The sequence below is a fragment of the Marmota marmota genome, unplaced genomic scaffold, assembly GCF_001458135.2.
Source record: "Marmota marmota marmota unplaced genomic scaffold, marMar, whole genome shotgun sequence".
NCBI classification, from domain to species: domain Eukaryota; kingdom Metazoa; phylum Chordata; class Mammalia; order Rodentia; family Sciuridae; genus Marmota; species Marmota marmota.
In genome coordinates this window covers 42,079,500-42,101,369 of record NW_025999900.1, presented here as the reverse complement: position 1 = coordinate 42,101,369, position 21,870 = coordinate 42,079,500, and the positions used below count along the sequence as shown (strand labels likewise).

The window sequence follows — 21,870 nt, the reverse complement described above, 5'->3', positions numbered from 1 at the left end:
TAAATTTGTTCTTCCGGTGGTTTTTTTTGGTCTGGTACCCAGGAATGTGTATCTAGGAAGGAGGCGATGAGAGAAAAGGCAGGTTATTGTTTTATATTTATTTATTTATTTTTAGTTGTAGTTGGACCCAATACCTTTATTTCACTTATTCATTTTTTTGTGGTGCTGAGGATCGAACCCAGGTCTCGCACGCGCAAGGCAAGCCATCTACCGCTAAGCCACAACCCCAGCCCCCAGCTTGTTGTTTTACTTAAAGCAGTTTTATGCTCACAGTAAAATTCAAAGTACAGAGGTTACCCATTCATCCCTTGCCCCCCAAATGCATAGCCTCTGTCATAAATGTAAAAAAAATTAATTAACAAAGGCAAAATTTGTCATTTTTAATTACAAAAATGAAATATAAACTAGGCATGGTAATGGTCCTGTCATCCCAGTCCCTCTGGAGGCTGAAGCAGGAGGATTATCGGTTCAAATCCAGCCTCAGAATTTTAGAAAGGCCCTAAGCAACTTAATGAGACCCTGTTTCAAAATAAAAATTTTAAAAAGGGGGAGTGGGCTGGGGTTGTAGCTCAGTGGTAGAGTGCTTGTCTGACACTTATGAGGCTGGGATCGATCTTCAGCACCACATAAAAATAAATAAATAATATAAAGCTATTGTGTCCATCTACAAATAAAAATATTTTAAAATAAAAATAAATAAATAAATAAGGGCTGGGGTTGTGACTCAGTGATTAAGCACTCCTGAGTTAAATCCCTGGAATTATATATATATATATATAGTGTGGGGGGAACACACACACACATATATATAAATAAATATATAGAGAAAATATGAAAATGTAGGAAAGTAAAAATAAGAAATAGAGAAAAAGATTACTCATGGCTCCATCATTCATAATAATGATTACTAACATTTTAATATATTTCTTTCTCATGCTTTTTCTTTGTATTTTTATATCTAACTTTCTCTTAACCCCCCATTATTATAAAATAATGTTACACAAACTCTGCTTAATGTAATTTTTTGAATGGTTACATAGGATAGCATCATGGAGATGGCATCATGCTTTATAATTTATTTAATCAGTTTCTACTCATATAATATGGGGATGATGATTTTTGACATAAATTCATGAGTATAACCATGATTTTCTTGGTTTAATTTCATAGACATCGAATCATGACTCAAATTGTATAAACATTTTTAAGTTTCTTCATATATACTGTATAAATATGCTCTTAAAAATATGTGAAAAATGAGCAGGCACTGAGAATCAAAGAAATGCAAATAATGAGATAATATTTTCATCCATAATATTAGCAAAAATCAAAGAGTGTTGTTAAAGATAAAAGGATATGTGCTCTTCTTTAAAAAAAAATTCTTAGTTGTAGTTGGACACAACACCTTTATTTCACTTATTTATTTTTTTATTTTTTATATGGTGCTGGGGATCAAACCCACAGTCTTGCACGTGCGAGGCAAAGTGCTAAAGTTCCAATTTCTGGCCTCAAGATATTTCTGTTGGTTCTTGCTTCTACCGCTGAGCCACAACCCCAGCCCCAGGATATGTGCTCTTTTATAGATATATTAACAGGAGAGCAAATTAGCTTTTTGAAAGTATATATAGTGCTGGGGATGTAGCTCAGTGGCACAGCACTTGCCTAGCATGTACAAGGCTCTGAATTTAATCCCCAGCACCATGAAAAAGAAATTAAAATAAAAAGTGTATATATATATATATATATATATATATACATATATATATGCATATTCTTATAAAAATTCATCTATAGAAATATAAGTAGTGAAAACTGAAGGTTTTCCTTCCATTTCTCATCTCCACCCTTAGTTGATACATTTCTGGAAAGCAGTTAGGAAAGAAGCATAAAAGTTTAACATATGTTTAGTCTCTGACCCAGTATTTCTGCTTCTAGAAAAATGTTCAAAGAAGCAAATAGGTTAAGTCCCCATATGTAGATGAAGGAGTGTTAAGATTATTCACAGTAACAATAGTTAACACCTATGAACAGTTATTATGTACCAAGAACTATTTTAAAAACATAACATTTATTAACTCATAAGATCCTTAAAACAATCCTCAATAACACCAGGTATTGTGGTTATTCCAACTTACTGCTGAGAAAAGTGAACTACAGAGAGGTCACAAAGCTAGTGAAGTGGCTTGGGGGTTAATGCTTTCACCTCCATATGATATTGTTTATTTTTATGGTGAAAATTAAAGGTAGGAACTTATCAATCCAAAGAGAATTTACTAATAAATTACAATATGTCTATACAATGGACTGTAGATTTATACTCATTGATATGAGAGAGAAAAGGAGAGTATAGAACTATATAATTCCATTTTTGTTCTCCTAAATTTACAATTATGAGAAATTATGAAAATTTCATAAAGACAAAAATGTTTGAAAAAAATTATGCACACTAAAATGATAACTGTGATTTTACTCTGGGAGAAAAATCTTTTTTCTTCTTAATACATTTCTATATTTGGGAAGTAAAATAATCCTGCATTATTTTCAGACTCTAAGAAAAGCAATAATACTGTTTTTAAAGGGTTGTCGCCATTGCTGCTTCTATAAATGCATATGAAATTTCTACTATTTAAGTTTCAAATAGAAACCTCTGCTGGGTGCAGGTTCACCCAGATAGGGGATCTGGGTAGCATACTGGTCTCAACACAGAGGTTTCCTGTTTCTCTGCAGCCCAGATGCAGTTTCCATGATTGTCTTGCAGAGATGGCCGTAAACATCTCTGGACACCTGGCCACAGTGGAGGCTGGCTGGAGTTCCAATTTCTGGCCTCAAGATATTTCTGTTGGTTCTTGCTTCATTAAACGTGCTGGCCTTGTCTCTTACTCTGGTAGTTCTGCCTTCTGGAGCACACAGACCACATGGAACCTTAGAAACAATAACTTTAATAAACTTTTCTATGTACCTATAACCTTGTTCAGAAAATGAATATTAGCATATTTATTAAGATGTGTTAAAATTATAAATTTGCTTAGGGATAACTGATATCTTTCTGAGTCTCCCTATTCATGGGAAATGCAATGCTTAACCTGCAAAGAGCTTCCGGGAAAGCAGTGGTTCTGTGCTCTCTGTCTACACACCTACAAACCTGTCTGTGTGTATTGATTTTGTTCCATGCACAGGGCTCTATGTTAGGTGCTTGAGGGATCTGAAATTTAGTGCAGTCATCCCTTGATGTTGGTAAGGATGTCCTTGGTTCCACCGATACCAGAATCCTCAGACACTCCATTCCCTTGTATCATATAGCATATTATACATACCACACTGTAAGCTTTAAATCTCTAGATTGCTTATAATTCTTTTTTTAAAAAATATTTATTTTTTAGTTATAGATAGACAAATATTTTATTTTTATGTGGTGCTGAGGATCAAACCCAGTGCCTCACACATGCTAGGTGAGCACTCTATCTCTGAGCCCCAAGCCCCAGGATTGCTTATAATTCTTAGTACAATGTAAATGTTATATAAATCACTGTTACACTGTATCTTTTAAAGAAGAATGACAAGGGGAAAAGTCTGGACATATTTATGGAATTTTCTTTTAACATTTTCAACCTGGTTAGTTGACTCTGTGGATGCAGAAATTGCATATATGGATGGCCAATCATACCACAATTGAGGAGACAAAAATCAGTATAAATGACTTGTTTATAGAGCAATTTGTTCAACTGAGTGAGTGAGCAATTGGCAGTCAACCACTATTAGGAGACCAGATAAAGAGGGAGCTCACAGTCTAAAGGGAAGGCTTCAGAGAGGAGAAAGTAACATTTCAGTTGGATTTTGAATGAGTAGGGGCTAGGCCATGAGGAAGCAGGAGAAGGGCTGTCTAAACCAAGGGAATGATAAGTGCCAAGACATGGAGGCTTAAGAAATGTGGCCCATTCAGGAACACAAAGACAGCTCACTCTCCCAAGTGCTAAGGACAGCAGCTCCAGAGTTAGAACAAGACCATGTTTATGAAAAGCTGAGACATGAGAACGTCAACGGTTGCTGGGAATCCAGGAAAGATTTTGATTCCACAGAGGGCCATAAGTAGATCACATTTTAGAAAATCGATGCCACCCACTTGAATCAAAGTGTGGAATATGATATGTCAAGAAATTTGTAATGTTTTGAACAACCCACAATAAAAAAAATTAAAAAAAAAAAAAAAAAAAAAATCGATGCCACTGTCAATGTCACTGAGAAAACTGAAATAACCAAAAGGGAGCTTCCACCAACTTCCATGGCTACATTTACCAACCTGCCTGCCTGTGTGCAGACACTGCCCTCTCTCCTGCCCCGTGGATGAACCTGAAGCCAGTCCCTTCAGGTATGCATAGACCTCACCCACTCCTTCCGGCCCAAGGAAACAGGACTTTCTCACTCTTGCCTACATTAACATATTTTATCTTCTAACAGTCTTCAGGAATGCTGTTGTTATTTCTCCTATATTGAAAACCCATCTGTTCACACTACTTCCCCTTCCAGTCTCACTGTCCCATTCCTCTCCTCTATGCAAACCCCCTTGAAAGTTGTCATATTCAGTGTCACCAATTCCCCCTTCCTGTCTTCTCCCTTCAGTCCACTCCAATCAGACATTTTCTTCCCTCCATGCCACCAAAACCACTGATCAAGACCCTTAATAACCACATCACTAACTTGAATAGTCACAGACCCTATGGGACTTCACCTCTCCTTTCTACTACAATCAACTTCTTCGCTTGGCTCCCAGGACTCACAGGGACCTGGATTTCTTCCTACCTCACTGCCTGCTCCTTCGCAGTTGCCTTGGTTGGTTCTTCCTCCTGACCCCAGCCTCCTCACATCACCATGACTTTGCCCTCTTCTATCTACCTTCACCGCATTGGGCTCATCCAGTTATCATACTGGCAACCCTCAACTTCTAGCCCAGATCTCTCCCACTGAACCCCAGGCTCATTTGTCCAACTGCTTCTTTTTTTTTTTAAGTTTTAAAAATTTTAGTAAAGATTGATGTGGGTTTTTTTATACCTTTATTTTCTTATTTTTATGTGGTGCTGAGGATCAAACCCAGCGCCTCGTACATGCTAGGTGAGCGCTCTACCACTGAGCCACAACCCTAGCCCGTTTAATTTTTGTTTATTTATTTATACGCGGTGCTGAGAATTGAACCCAGTGCCTCACACATGCCAGGTAAGTGCTCTACCGCTGAGCCCCAGCCCCAATGCATCCAATTGCTTTCTTGACATTTTCATCTTCATCAAGCTATCTATTATCTCAAATGCAACATGCCCTTAACAGAGCCCCCAGTATTCCTCCAAACAAACCTGCTGTTCTGCAGTTCTCCCATCTCAGTTCATGGCAACTCCATCCTTTCTTGCTCAGGACAAACACCTTGGTGGTGTCAGTGCTGTTTAATTTTCTTGCATCCATTCAAGCTGTTAGTAAATCCCATAATATAAAATAACGAATCCCACTCCCACTATTATGTATAATTATAATGCATCAATTAAACAAAAGAGCATTTCACTTATAACCCTCTACTGGATCCTTATTTATCTCAGAGTAAAGACCAACTTTTTACAATGGCCAACAAGACCTTACACAATGATCCTCCATTTTTTATTTCTCATGTTATTTCCTCTGTTGCCTCTGCATGAATGTTAGCTCTACACAGGCAGAGGATTTTGTCTGTTGGCAGCACTCAATCCATATTTGTTGAATGAATAATGAAGAAAGGCCAGAGAGAGGAGAGGCTAGAGGAATGGAATCGGTCATGAGGTACTGGAATTATCTTGGTGAAAAATGGTGAGATCCTGAATCAGATGGTAATGATGGGAAAGGCATGGTGGGATGGAGTTTAGAGCCATTTTACCATAAACCTATCAGCCATTCAATGCTAATGATGAGGAGTTAGCCATCCCTGGCTTCTGACTTGTAGAGCAAGAGACTGGTACAAGTTGAAGCAAGATGAAGGGGCAGTTATAGAGTTTGGGTTTGAAGATGCTGAGTATGAGCGCAAACTGTTCAGTGAGCAGTTGGTGTAAGCAAAAATAACCAAAATGGTTTTGGCACATAATGAAAACATAAATAACCAGGACTTCATGGATCAGCAATGTTTTTGTTGTTTTTTTTTTTAATATATATTTTTGGTTGTAGGTGGACACAATAGCTTTATTTTTATGTGGTGCTGAGGATCGAACCCAGTGTCTCACATGTGCTAGGCAAGCGCTCTACCACTAAGCCACAACCCCAGCCCCTCAGCAATGCCTTTTATTCAGCAACAGAGTCAGGCATTGGAGGGGCTTACTTTCTGGGTAGAAAATGGCCACTGGTTATAGAGGGGGTCTGGGTTTGTTTTTTTCTTTTCTTTTTTTTTTTTTTTAATACTGGGAATTGAACCCAGAGGTCCTAAACCACTGAGCTACAACTCCAACCTTATTTTATATTTTATTTAGAGACAGGGTCTTGATGAGTTGCTTAGGGCCTCACTAAGTTGCAGAGGCTGGCTTTGAACTTGTGATCCTCCTGCCTTAGCCTCCCGAGCTGCTGGGATTACAGGCATGCACCACCACACCCAGCCAGAGGTCTGGATTTTATAGGTAACACTGAGAGATGACTTAATCACTTCAACAGAATGTGTCAGTTTGGGCATTCAGGGAAAAGACTGTAAAAATTTGAAACTTTTTACTGGGAAAGGATGGAGGGTCCAGAGCTCAGCATTCTGTTATCTTTTTCCTCTGGGCGTCATTGTATTGTCACTGGGACAGGATTAATGTGTGGCTTCACTGACACTGGGAAAGGATCAATATTTTCCCAAGAATTGCCATTTTAGGATTGATGTTCACCTCCTTCCCAGGGACTGTCTTGTCGGTGGGAAAGGATTTATTGGGGAAGGATCAATGTTTTGCCTTCTTCCTCTCTTCCTCCTCCCAGGTCACACAGTCTTGGGAGGTTGTCATTTTCCATATCCTTCTTTATGGAAGCTGCCTAACTAAAAATAAATTATATAGACTATATCATTATTGTTCCATTTCTCTTGGTTAATTTTTTTTTTAAATTTTTGTAGTTGTAGGTAGACAGAATGCCTTTATTTTATTTTTTTTTTAATGTGGTGCTGAGGATCAAATCTAGTGCCTCACACGTACCAGGCAGGCGCTCTACCACTGAGCCCCAGCCCCAGCCCCGGTCACATATGTTTAATGATCCAGCCAAGCTCATCATATGATAAAGATCTGTTTTTAAAATAATTTTTTATATTATACAAATATTATATATTCATTGTCAAATTATCACAGGAAGTCAAGAAATGCTCCTCTCTCCAATAGGTAGTAAACTTAGTAAACCTCCTAAACTGTTGGTATAAACATGACAGTAACACATTTTTAAATTTACATTAGTTTGACAAGTCATCTGTTTTTATTTTAATAATTTGCAAAGATCTTACTCAAAGTAAGACCCTTCTAATTATTCTGACCCAAGACTCTAGCTTTCTTTCTGAGGCATTTTTCTCACGATGACATGCAGCTGCCATACCCTTCCAGGCTCCATCCTTAGGCAGACCACCAGGACTTTGTGTTGGTGCCTGTCACTTGATAGCCCCAGGGGAGGCTTGAGGCCAAGTGTGCTGGTGCGAGAAGCAGGCCTCCACCCCACTGGTTGCAGAAGGCCCAGGAGGATTCCAAAGGAGTTTCAGGATAAAAGTAAAGGTGGGCAGAAGAAAGCCAGTTTTCTTTAGCCAGCCTTGTGTAAAAGAAGCAAAGCGGCTGGGTGCCATGGCACATGCATGTAATCCCACCCGCTCTAAAAGCTGAGGCAGGAGGATCGAAAATTCAAGGCCGGACTCAACAATTCAGCAAGGCCCTAAGCAATTTAGTGAAACTGTGTCTTTAAAAAAAAAAAAAAAAAAGGATTGGGGATGTAACTCAGTGGTACAGCACCTCTGGATTCAATTTCCAGTAAACCTCCCTCCTTCCACCCCACACCCTACAAAAAAAAAAAAAAAAAAAAAAAAAAAAAGCAAAGGAGAGTGGAAATCTACAAAGGGAAAAAAATTCATTGACCTCCTCCAGGAAAGGATGAATCTGTTTAATGGACGGAGAAGTCAAGCTCTCACACAGGCCCTGCATCTTCAGGGATTCGGCCGAGGCATGGTTGGAATTAGAAGGTTTGGAATCTGGAAACTGGGAACCATTCTTGGTTTCATGGAGCCTCCGTTTATTCATCTGTAAAGTGGGAATATGATGCAGCTGTAAAGGTCGCTGTGAGAGGCAACATGGTGAATGTGTAAGGACGCTCTGTAAACTCCCAGCTGTGATAGATTTTGTCAGAAGCCTCCTGGGTGGGGCACAGTGTACTTCCAGACTTTGTGGGAATCAAACAGCTTCAGGCAGCCTTTCCTAAAGTAGCTCCCTCCTCCTCAGCCCTTCACCCCTTCAACCTTTCGCTCTGCTTTTTCTTCATGGCAAGTATCATGCCCTGAAAATATACTGCCTCCCCTACTAGACTGCCTGTTTCCTAAGAGCAGACTCTGCTGTTTTGATCACTCTGTCCCTCCAACTTCCCAGAATGTGGCCTGACATATAGAAGGTGTTCAATGAACAGTTGTTAAATAGTTGAGTGATAAATGCATAATCAGATTTTCTTCTAGAAAGCAGGGTAGTATAGTGGGCAAACAGCACTAATTCTTCAACTTTTAATTGGTGTGGCCAACACAGGTGCCTGCCCCAACACTAAGGGTCCAAGTTAGCAGGTCTGACTGGGCCAGATGAATTTCCTATATATTTTTTTTTAAGTTTTGTTTATTGGCTTTTATTTTTTGTTGATTTGTTTTTGCACTACTGGGGATTGAACCCAGGGACTTGCACATGCTAGGCAAGTGCCCTACCACTGAGCTATGTCCTCTAAATTTCCTATTTTTAACAAGTGCCCAGATAATTCTGTTGCCCTTAGTCACTCCACATCTGGCAAATCTTGGTTTGACTCCAACCTGCCTTTTACTAGTTGTTTGATCTTGGGGAGGTAACTCCTTAACTTCTCTGGAGTCTGGTTCCTGAATTGTAGATAATAGGGATGTCAGGTCATGTTCTTGGCATAATGCCAGATGCTCAATTGGCTGCCATTATTATTATAATGTATCATTAAGCCCAGGCAGAAGATCTTTCCTCCTAGGGGCTCACTCTTGGAATCTCCTCAAAGTGGGGTCCTGACCAGCATGGACTGCAGAATTTCGGCTCCACTTGAGATCTACTGACTTGAAATCTGTTTTACCAAGATTCCAAGGCCTTTTTCTTTGTACACTCGAGTTTAAAAAGCACTGCTCCAAGTCACATGTACTGTTTTCTTGCTGTCTTTAATTTCAGGAGTCTGCCCAGGAGGTTCCTAAGTCCTGGCATCCAGAGCCTCAGTCCTCTGCAGCAGAAATTTTTCACCCTGCTGAGGGCAGAGGAGGGACCTCCGGTTCATTCTGGGTGCGTGCCCCACTGAAGAGGGTAGGAGGGATTCCAGAAGCCCCTCGACTTCTTTACAGAGCTCTCAGCAATTGCCTGGGAAGCCAAGCGATGGATCCAAACTCTATCTTGATTTCTTCTCAGTCTGGGACCTGCTCCCACCTGGCCGAACTCTGTGCGGAAGGTGAGAGAAGCCCAGCCTCCCAAGAGCTGGAGAAAGACTCCCCCTTTCCCTGGGGCCAGGCCTCCAGTTCTAGCCTCACTGATACCAACTGGTTTGGGGATGAGCACATCCAGGCCAAGAGGGCGAGAGTGGAGACCATCGTCCAAGGCATATGTCTCTCTCCCAACCCCCTGGTGCCAGGCAATGCCCAAGCCAGGGACAGCCCATGCTGCCCAGAGAAGCGAAAGAGAAAACAGAGTCTCCCCATGCAGCAAGGCCCCCTGAAGCCAGGCCCTGCCTGGGGCAACAGGAAGGGGGGTCCTGGGGTGAGAGAACAACTTCATCGGCTCAAGCAACAGCTGAGACATCTGCAACAGCACATCCTGCAGGCTGCCGAGCCCAGGGCTGCAGCTCAGGGCCCCAGAGGCTCTGAGCAGGGGCAAGGCCCCCTGAGAGAGAAGCAGAGGAACAGCTGTGAGTCTAACCCCTGGGCTACTGACAGTGACCGCCATCAGGATTCTAGTGCGTACCTCTGTGGGGCAGAAAAACACAGAGTGTCTGAGCCTGAACACCAGTCTGAGGAGCTCAGGTTCCTTTCTTCTGGAACACAAGCTTTGTTGGAGATTCTGAGGAAAGAACTGACCAGGGCAGTGTCCCAGGCTGTGGACTCTGTTTTACAAAAGGTGCTTTTGAATCCACCAGGCCACCTGACCCAGCAGGGCAGAAGTTTCCAGAGACTAGTGCCAGAGGGCGGAAGTGAGCCCTCGCCTCCTGTGGGAGGGACCTATAAAGATCTACTTACTCTGGCCACCTTGCCCAGAAGGACCCAGCCACAAGTTGGGGTCCCTGTAGGAAACTTACCACTAGTCAAGCCTCTAGATTCTCCGAGGTACCCTGTCTCACCAAGAATCTCCAAACCCTATCAGGGTCCCGTAACAAATTATCCCTTGGCTATTCCTTCCCACGTCCAGGAAAATCAGATTCTTAGCCAGCTATTGGGTCGTGGACCCAATGGTCATTGGAGCGACAATCCTCCGCTGGACTCATCTTCACAAAGTCACCCCTCTATAGAGTCTGCTCTGCAACCTTGGGCCTGGAGCCAGCAGCTGTGCCCGCTGCCTTTCACCACAGTGCCCCATCTGGAGAGCCGGCCCCTCCTTCCCTCCGTGAAGATGGAGCACAGCAGCCTGGAGGCTGTCACAGATGCAACTCCCTTCTCTTCCGTGCATATATCCTTTCCTGGTCATTGAAATTATGGCTACAGCCCAGAGAGGCAGGAAAACTGGAAGTTGAGGAGGAGGCAGGGACAGATAACTGTATTGCATAGGGACCAACTTTTCTTTCCACCGTCTTCTTAATATGGCCTCTGAACATTCCTTCCCTGACTCACAGCCTATTAATTGTGTGACCAAGTGGAAACCACATTCTAGCAGTGAGGGATCCTGGGAAGGTTCACTTAGTTACTTCTGTGACTCATTGGATTCCACCATGACTAACTTGTTCCTTTGGGTCTGAGAGAGTTTTGTTTGCTTTTAAACTCAAATGGGCTTCCACAATACAGTACATACCCTGTGGAAGAAAGAGCTCTGACATTTGATTTCTAGCTGCTCATAGCCCTAGGCAGAGAAGGTCAAAGGAATGTCACATCTGAGATATGGCTTCCCCAACCTCATGGATCTACAGGGAAAAAACCTGCATGTTAGATAATTCATGGGGAATACATGAGGATCCAAGAACTTCTGGGGGAAAAGAGGAGTTTTTCTTAGAGACTAAACATAGAGAGATGTCCTGAAAGGACCAGAAGTCTTTGATTTAAGGAACAGCTTCCAGGCTACAGCCAGGTGGGATGGAACCCGAGATCTGGGCACAGGAGGGAGAGGACCCCCACCTCCACAACTGGGAAAGTCTGAGAGGTCCAGGATGGCCTGTGGTGGTCTGAATTTTATCATGGCCTTTAGACAGAGCCCCCTCCCCAAAACAGTGTTTCCCAGAGTAATACTCAGGATAGAAGTTGTTGAGTTAGAAGAGCAGAGGAGCTGGGCACAGTGGCACATGCCTGTAATTTTCGCCACTCAGAAGGCTGAGGCAGGAGGATCAAGAGTTCAAAGCCAGCCTCAGTAATTTTGTGAGGTCCTAAGCAACTTAATGAGACCCTGTCTATAAATATAAAAAGGGCTGGGGATGTTGCTTAGTGGTTAAGCACCCCTGGGTTCAATCTCTGATACAAAAAAAAAAAAAAGGTACTTTTGGCAAATACTCTTTCCTTTTTTGTGGAGGGAGTACTGGAAATTGAACCAGTTCTAACACTGAGCTACATCCCCGGTCCTTTTTATTTTTTATTTTGAGACAGTGTCTTGCTAATCTGCTGAGGCTGGTCTCAAACACGTGATCCTCCTACCTCAATCTCCCAAGTTGCTGAGATTACAGGCATGTATCACTGCACTTGACTGGATTAGTTTCTTCACTGCAGGCATTTTCAGAGTCTTTAACATGCTGAGGTCTACTGTGAAGCTCTAAAAGGAAAACGTAAGCAGTTCCAAACTCTTGGGACCAAAGAAACCTCTTCCAACAAGCATCCTGCAGGACTAAACCTCCTGAGAATGTATTTTTGGTGTTGCATTTTTAGTGAGCTGTGTTCACGCGCTGTGTTCACCGTGGGCATCTGTGAGTACAGATTCTAGAGGTTAATGTGTCTGTGAAGTCATATCTAAGTGCGCATAGTCCAAGTCCAGTCCCGTCTGGCAGCTGCAGGGCAGGATGGGGTGGGGCTGGCTCACTGCCCAGCCTGAGGTGGCCTTGTGTCCTAAGTGCTCTGAGCGCCCCCTGCTGGTCCATGATGTTAGAAACATCCCATGGCTTGGACTTTCTTGGAAGGCAGTGAGCAACCGTAAAACCAGTGGCAAGAACATCATTTGCCAGCACTGACTGCCTCTTCACGCAGGAAGAGTCATCTTGGAAGTACACATACCAGCATAGACTGACTTTCACTGTGAGAAAGGCTGTCTGGCCTTTGTTAAGAGAGCACTGGCTAAGACTCCCTACTAAATTTGGGCAGCAGGGGGTCCCTCAAGAAGGCTCAGCCCAGTGGCACATGCCTGTAATTCTAGTAACTCAGGAGACTGAGGCAGAAGGTTCTTGAGATCAAAGCCAGCCTCAGCAATGACAAGGCGCTGAGCAATCCAGTGAGACCCTGTCTCTAAATAAAATTCAAAATAGGGCTGGGGATGTGGCTCAGTGGTTGAGTACCCCAGTATCAAAAGAAAAAAAAGAAGGCCCAGCCCCTAAAGATTTATTTTGTCAATTTGTCAGGCACCCTCATGTGCCTGTTCCTGCCCTGTAAAAATAAGGATCGGGCTCAGAGAGCATCAGGAAGTTCTGGGGCCCATCTTAAAAAAGACCTAGATCAAGCCTTGTCACACAGATGAAGATGTGGCTGTCTTTACAATGATTTGAGGATCCCCCCAGGTAGTATCCTGTCCCCAGTGACTACTCCCTTCTTCCTGCTGCTTGTATTCTGCACTAGAGATGAGTTCCCATGGGCCATGAAATCCATCTAGCAGCAGCTGCTTTCGTGAAAGAGAACAGTCACTAGGAGTGCAGACTGGAACAAGGGGCACTCATCAGGCACTTTCTCCTGTGGCAGATCACATGTGCATGCCCACTGCCATTTAGCCACAATATAAAAACCCAAAAGTTCTGAAGAGCCTTCTAGCTTTTTCCTTTAAAAGTGAGTCAACTGTTTTTGGTGGCAAAACTTGACCTACACAGACTGGAGGCTATTTATGGACTTTATTCCACTTAGCATAATTAGTCACATTTTGCTGTAGAGATATTAGTGTGTTGTATTACAGACTGCCTCTGCTGTGTTAATTAACATGTGACACACACCCACACCCACACACCATATTAACTTTATAAAATAACAAAATTCTGAAATCTGCACTTCTTGCCCCAGTATTTCAGATAAGGGGTTTCCAGCCTGGCTTTTCTCACAATTCCCTAGTGTCCACTCTAGACCCAGGTATCTGAGAGGTAGAGAAATAGAGCAAACTAACTTGTTCAAAGTCACAAGGCAGACTAGAGAGGAGCCAGGATTCAAACCCAGGATCTGACAGCCAAGCAAAAGCTTTAACCATTATATTCTAAATTTTAGAAAGTAGGCCCAGAGAAGTTAAGTGGTTTGCCCAAGGTCAAATAGCTAATAGCCAAATCAGCTTCTGAATCTGGGTCTTTGGATTCCCAAATACAAGATTCTTTTCATAGCATTCATCAACGTAAGGATAAGAAGTACAGCCAATGAGAGGACATTTGTAACTTCAAAGCCAACCTAGGCAACTTAGCAAGAAACTGTCCCAAAATAAAATACGAAAAAAACAAACACACAAAAAAAAAAAAAAAACAGGGAGGGGGTGCTGGGGATGTAGCTCAGAGTTAGAATGCCCTGGGTTCTAGTACTAAAACAAACAAAACCCAAAACTTTAAGGACAACAGATGGGGGATAGGGGTCTTCCATGCAGCAGCCTGAGTGCCTAGGCCAACTATAACCATAGTTAGTGGGTTTGGTTTCTTTTGGCTAAACTGATTTATCCTGCAGGAAAGTCTTAAGTTTGAAATCACTCAGATCTAATACCCAAGGTTATTTTTTGGAAGGCATCTCACCCAGTCCTTTCCTGGGAATGCTAAGCATTAAGTGACAGTCTTTCTTTCTCTCCTACTCTGGTGCTAAGGAGTTGCACCACAGCTCCCTGTTCTTAAGGTGAAAGGAATCTGTCCTCAGGGTGAGGAATAGGTTGATCATCCATTCACTTCCTCATCCAATACACATTTTTTGAGCATCTACTATGTGCCTAGCCCAGAGCTAGATAAAGACATAGAACACAAAGTTAAAAAGACATGGTCCTTGCCCTCAAGGAGCTCACAGTCTAAATGGGGAGACAAACATGCAGTAAAAATTCCAATAAGGTAATTGTTACAACAGAGATTTGTACAAAAGCCTCAGGAGCACAGGGTGAGGAAGGCCTAAATTGGTTTGGAAAGGTTCCACATGATATGGAGCTTCTAAACTGGAGCTTGACTGATAATGGAAAGTTCTGCCAGGCAGATACAGGCACAGTTCAAGCGTCTTGATGGAGCAGGAGCAACACGGGCGCTGTGCTCAACTTGCTAGATGCTTGGGGCTCACATACCTGCAAAGACAACTTGGAGAATGAGAACCCGAATGGAACCAATCTAAGCTACTTCTCTCATTTTACAGATGAGGAAACTGAGGCAGAGGGGAAGTAAATCTCTACTTGGGGTTTCAAAAGGGCTTATGTGGGATATAAGCTGCTGTCTCTTCCTATCCCATTTTGGAGAAACACAAGAGTACATCAACTGTTTGATATCATGCCTTCACATATCAAGATGTTTCTAAATTTTGCATCTTGACTGCCTGTAGACATTTAGGTTATATAACCAGTCTCCAGAGATGGAAAAAAGAAGCAAATACTCCATTCAGTCAGAAAAAGAGAAAAAGAAACCACAAGGAACAGGACAATTGCTATTTGGATAATCTGCTAACATTATTTGGTAACTGGTTTTTCAAAGTTACTTTTCCTTGACACTGAGATAAATCCAGGAAGGACTGAACCCTGGTCACTTGAAGAAGGCCAAACTCATGTTCTTCTTCACAAGGTACCCCAGCTCCAGCCTCCTGAAGGCTTATTTCCCCGATGTCCAGGTAAAGTCAAAGTTTCAGCCCCTGCAAAACTCCCAGCTCTGTATGAGGAAGGTCCAGATCCTCACGTTAGCTCCTGTTCATGCTGCTGATCTAACTGGTGTGGTTCCCAGTTCTGGGCAGAGACTGCCCAAATAATCACTGGCCTAGGAAGGTTGGGTGTCTGAATTTTTAGGCTGCTGAGTTATGGATAATCCCAGAAACACATGGGAAGGGAGAGTAGGGGGAGAGAGAAACACTAGTAACTGGAATCTTTGGCCTAGTTTTGTCTCTGCTGGGAGCCTTATGAAAACCTTATGAAAAACTATATACACTGTCAGACATTGTCAGACTTACATCAAGTGTGACAATAAGGAAAATGAAAGGAATCAAACCTTGCCTGTTGCCATGGAAAAGTTTCTGGGGGCTTCCATAACAGCTAAGGGCTGTTTTTTCAGGTCTTCCCCCCTTATTCAGTTGTTGGTTGATCCCTGTAGCAAATTCTGATTTAGATTTCAATTCATTTTGTAACTCTAAAAACTGCCCTTTGACCTATACCCTTACCACTTCCCTCAACCCTTTACATAAGTAGAAGGCTCCCTGGCTGCTCTGCTAGCACCACAGTAACCTTGACCCTAGACTCTCTCAAAGGACCACTTAGACACCATGAAAAGATTCTCTACAAATCTAGTACTTGAAGAATTATTTTCTAGTGGGCATTTTAGAACTAATTCAGATTTTGAAGGCCAACTGAATAGGCCTGGTAAACAGCTCTGGCTTCTTTCTCTAAAGGAAGTCCCATTATTTGGTTGAAGCTATTAACATCAACCCTGTGTTGAATTTGATGCTGACAGTTATGATTTGGAGCACCTCAGGGCAAATGTTTGACTTGATGGACTCCTTGTTTACACAGTTCAACCGCTGCATCACCTCTCAGATGATCAAGTGGTTCAGCAACTTTCGTGAGTTTTATTACATCCAAATGGAAAAATTTGCCCGTCAAGCAGTTTCAGATGGTGTCACAAATCCCAAAGTGCTGGTGGTTCTCCGTGATTCAGAACTTTTTCGAGCCCTCAATATGCACTATAACAAGGGAAATGACTTTGAGGTAAGACCATGTACCAGGGTCCCATCAGGTCTGAGCAGTGTCTTTCCTATGGGACTGGGTGTTTGAGAAAAGATCCCCTCGATGGTGTCTCTCCTTGTCACTGAGTATCACAGGGCCCTGGAGCCAATCTCTGTATCACCAACAGAGATCTCAGCCTAAACATCTGCACTCAGGCAATAGGTAGATGCAGCAAATACCGCCCATCTTCATGCTGAAACATAAGCAGAAGTCTACCAGGAGTTATGCCAGTCTAGACTTATTCTGTAATTATCAAATTTCAGAATTTGCTTGACCTTTTTATCTTTGTGTCAGGAGACTCAGGACTAAATGCTAGCAACGAGTTTTGGCCTAGATTTCCTGAACAATTTCTGTTCATCATTTGGCTCATATCTATATTCTCACTTGAACAGTTTTATAACAAATAAAAATACTCAAGCCTTGGGCTAGGGCTGTAGCTCAGAGGTAGAGCGCCTGCCTCACACGTGTGAGGCCCTGGGTTCGATCCTCAGCACCACGTAAAAATAAAGAAAATATTATGTTCATCTACGACTAAAAAATATTTTAAAAAGATGCTCAAGCCTCTGAGCCTTGGGATCCCTATGAAGGCACACTGGTGGCACCTTAGGGGTGATAGTAAAGGGTGAGCCTCAGTGTCACTAGTGTGAATTCCTATCAGGAAACAGGTGGAGGAGCCTCTTGGACAGCTGGCAGCTGTTAGGCTGCATCTCATTCTGGAGATGCCAGGTGTGTCTTGTCATAGACTGCATTTCCCTCTTCTTGCTTTTGTCTCGATTGTGATCACAGGAGCAGTTTATTGATATCTCTAATGATGTAAGAACTGCTGGTGCCCACTGGCTGGATGCTCAGGCTGAATGCTGGGAAACCTAAGCCTACCTGTGGGAGGAAAAGGAGCCAGGGCGTGTGGGACAGTGGCACCACCACACCTTTCCATGTGGGAAAGGTGTGATTACTTAGCAGGTAGTGGCAGCAAGTCCTAGGCCAAGCCGGATCTGGACGCTGTGTCCCACAGCGTCACTTATGGTGCCAGTCTGGGTAAGGGTCCTGGAACAGCTCCATTCCATTGGCTTTGGAAGCAGGAAGGTAAGCCCTTGGGATCCAGCCCTAAAGGGTAGTGGGGTGAGGTATGACAGACATGGGGGATACATCTTTCCACAACAGGTCTGAGGAAAAGAATACTAAAAACCTCTTTGAATCACAGATTTAATTTCAATTAATTAGTTTCTACTAACTTACTAAAAATCACACACAAATGAAACCAGATCCTCCTACAAGGGGAGTATTTCTTAATACACTTTCTCCCAGGGCTCTCTCACTGGAGTCTGTGTTTGGAGAGGGAGCAGGGCATGCCTGGGCTGCAGCAGCCAGGGGCTGCTAGAGCAGGGTTGCTCTTATCCCACTACCCAAGAAACAGGTAGCATCTGTCTGGGGGGGGGGGGCTCCGTGGCACCAGTGCTTCCAGCCTCATGTCTTTCCTTTCTTGGGGGGTCTCCTTGGGAATGCAGGTCCCAGATTGCTTCTTGGAAATTGCCAGCGTGACACTGCAAGAGTTCTTCAGGGCTGTCTCCACAGGGAGAGATTCAGATCCTTCCTGGAAGAAACCCATTTATAAAATTATTTCAAAACTGGACAGTGACATCCCAGAGATATTCAAATCATCCAGGTATCCCCAGGAGGTGTTTCGGAGTTAAAGTCAAACAAAATGAGGAGTGACTGGCCAGAGTTTCCTGAGTTTGTCTTAAATGGTAACCGTTTAGCTATAGTCATATAAAATGGGCACATGAACTCCCTGCCCTTGAATAAGTACTATTACCATTCTGATCACTTATTTCCTTTCTAGAATCATAAAATATTTAAACTTAATTATAAAATATATCAACTGAGTATATCAATGTATCAGTAGTATATTGTAAAAAAAAAAACACAAGTTTGGAATAGGAAGACTTGAATCTCAATCCACTGTTGCCAGGTGTTGAGACTGACAACTTCCTGTTAGCTCTGCATCTGTAAAATAAGGTTGTAAGGATTAAAGATACTATGTCCTGAAGTGTTCTGTGACACGTGACACAAAAGCTATTTTCCCTCTCTTCCTCTAGCTATCATGGTATTTGGGGCTTTTACAAATGACTATTTTCATTTTACTTACCTGTTTCTCAAGCTCCACCTATCTGCCAGACACTGTCACATTCATTAAACTTCTGTCCTGAAAAGCAGCTATTATCCAAACAGAACCTTGAGCAAACCAAGGTTTTTGAACTATGAAGTAACTTCCCAAATGTTGTAAGGCCAGGACACTTGGGTTGATAGACCTGGTCAGGAACACGGAGGAACCCAAGACATTCTGAGCAAGGCTGCATGCTACTCTACACTGTCACTCAGGATCTCAAACAGGAAACCACCACTAGAGCAAGCATTCAGCACTGATACGGCACTGACAACGCTGCCTGGTACTCCACCTCACAGGTGATGAATAACAAAACTGGGATAAATACAGAAATGGAAATTCTCCAATTCCAAAAGAAATTACAGTCCGTGGATAAACTTCCACAGGTGAAGCAATTTGTGAAATCCACACTTTCTTCCTCCCTTCTAGCCCAACACAAACTGTGACTCACTCTGAACAAACAGGGCAAGAGACCTGCAAAGCTGAGTAACTGCATCTCTCTTCTTAACTAGTCGGAATGAAGCCTGTAAACGTGGCCAAAGGCATGCAGGGTAGAGTGGGATAATACATGGCTTGGTCTTTTTAGTCCTGAGAGATGTCTGTGACTGCACTAGCTTCCTTCCTTCCCATCTACACAGAACAAATTTCATTGTGCAGCTACTCCATTTCCATAACTTAGAGGGTGAGGCGCTAGCTGGAACGGATAACTCCCTAAACTATTGCTAGATACTCAGCACAAAAAAGATGATACAACAGCACAAAAAAGATGAAAGATGACTTTCCTTTGAATTTTCTCTTACTTCAAACAGCTGAGAGAAGAAACAAAACATACACAGCCTAAACCAAGACTTGTAGGTCATTTTTGGTTTTTGGTGCTGGGGATAGAACCCAGGGCCTCCTGCATGCCTAAGCATGTGCTCCACCACCCAACTACAGCCCTAGCTAAGGGTTATTTTTAAGTGTCCTTCAAGACATCCAAATATTCAGACACACTTTACCCCATTTTCTCCTCATTTTTATCAAAATGAAGGAATCTGCTCAAACCAAAATTCAGACAGCGGCAATTATTGATTACCTCGGTCAAGGGCTATCAATTCTGTTTGGACACAGAAGAATCCACTGTCCAGAGAGGCATCACATGATTATTGAAGAAATCCATGGAAAGCAACTCCAAGTTGACATGATTGTCCAGTATGGAGCAGCTGTCCCAAACCTGAAACTCATTAGTATGTTTTACAAGCTGAGCCAAGCCACCTCAAGGGCTGTCAACCTTGTTCTGAGGACCGATTAGATGAAATATGTAAGCTCAAATTGAAAACATTCATGTCCTGCAGCCTTTCCAGGAAGTGTTCTCTGACCACTGAGCTAAACACAGAAGAATGTATAAATACGTGCACTCTGCCAACAGAGGAATTCCATTTTATTAGTTTTCTGTTTCTACCAAGTACATCTCTTTCAGTGTTGGGAATACAGTCTGGGTGTAAGTGGAGCTGGTTATTATGTTCCTTCAGCAGTCATAACACTGCCAAAGGTCTGGTCCATTTTTCCATTAAGGTGTATGTGGGTGCTATTTTCTCCCAAATGAGACATGTTCATACTCTGGTCAAGTACTGCATAATTGTCTTTCAATGGTGGATGACAGGCCTGTACTGTGGTGTGTGATGACAACACCTCTGAGAGAATGCCTAATTAAAGATGAAAAGCAGGCTGTTAATTAGCATTCAGTACAAAAGATTCATTTGGAAACTTTATTTTAAACATGGTTTCACACAGTGCACACAACTCCAAACTCAACTCAAACGGTGAGAGGTATTTCCTGGACCTATCAGGGGTGCCTATGTGATTTTTTCCTTCCCCATCAAAGAAAGGTCAAAGCATGAATAGCAAACAACACTATTATAAAGTTCTACACCCCAGTCCCATTAAGGAAGTTCGCTTTTAAAACATTTTCAATGAAAAATATACAATCCTCAAAAAAAATTAAAAAGCACTCCTATAATCTAATTTTATACATGTCTCTTTTAAAAATATTTCTTTAAAAATGGCTGAAGTTTTGGTAATCAGTTTCCTGTGAATTTTCATAATCATTGGTCTAGCACTTTTATACTTTTGACTATTTACTCTGTAAAGCAGTTTGAAGATATAAAACAAATTTTAAAAATCCTTAGATGATTTTATAAAGATTCTCTTAAGTATATACATAGATCTTACATAATGCAAGATCATTTTCTCAGTACTGCGAAAATCAGAAAAAGACAAGAAAATACAATGATGGTTAGAAAATAGATAAAGAACACTTTAGCTGAAATAAGTTATACCTCTATCAGGCTGATGATTAAATTATGTAATTTGAATTTGGTAAGTGCTCTACAATTATTTTTTTTTTTGGGGGGGTAGGGATCAAACCTAGGGCATCATGCATGCTAAGCATGTGCTCTACCACTGACCACTGAGCTATGCCCCCCAACCAATGCTCCATAATTCTTAATTGTTTTGGCCTTGATGCTTTGGAGAGAAAGATAAGCTTGTGATACTATGACAAATATAGTGCCTCTCACAAAAGTATCAAAACCTTCTTGGTGAGATTTCCCATAAGTACACAGTAATACATCTCTAAAGAATGGGCTCTGGGCTGGGGATGTGGCTCAAGCGGTAGTGCACTCGCCTGGCATGCGTGTGGCCCGAGTTCGATCCTCAGCACCACATACAAAGATGTTGTGTCTGCCGAAAACTAAAAAATAAATATTAAAATTCTCTCTCTCTGTCTCTCTTTAAAAAAAAAAAAAATAAACAATGGGCTCTGATGACCTATTTGAGAGTATTACTAAAGCATGCTTATATCTCTCAGGCTGATCATGGTACCTTCACTTACAGATTTATTAAGTGGTCACCTGTGGAAGATGATGATTCATATAGAGTATTTTCCAAGATTAGACAATTCCTATAAAGTTCTACACCCCAGTCCCATTAAGGAAAAGCTACACAAACCTTCACCAAGTGCCCAGGAGTTGAATGTTTAATCATTAAAAAAAAAAAAAAAAAAAAAAAGCCCACTAACCAAACTGAATGTTAGCCTCCAAAAGAGGGAGTGTCTGATGAAAGGTGAAGGCAGGTATAGGAAGGAAAACAATGGCAGCTCACAATTCAGGCCTCACTTGCTTCACGGGTCCATTTCCTCTGGTCTGTTTCTCTTGCACCAAGCCTTTTGGGGGCTATTTATTTCTCATAATCTCACCTCATCATGCTCACACTTTTTTT

The 21,870-nt window shown here is 42.2% G+C and overlaps 1 protein-coding gene across 1 annotated transcript in view; it reads left to right on the top strand.

Moving 5' to 3' along the window:
• Prox2 (prospero homeobox 2) overlaps positions 1-21,614 on the top strand; it is a 29,611-nt gene extending 7,997 nt beyond the window's left edge. Inside the window, 4 exon segments of the mRNA XM_015494026.2 lie at positions 9,378-10,852; positions 15,235-15,346; positions 16,236-16,430; positions 17,954-21,614. Of these exon segments, the coding sequence (XP_015349512.1) occupies positions 9,576-10,852; positions 15,235-15,346; positions 16,236-16,430; positions 17,954-18,139 (1,770 nt within the window). The 5' untranslated portion in view covers positions 9,378-9,575 and the 3' untranslated portion in view covers positions 18,140-21,614.
• Positions 21,615-21,870: the final 256 nt, after the last annotated feature.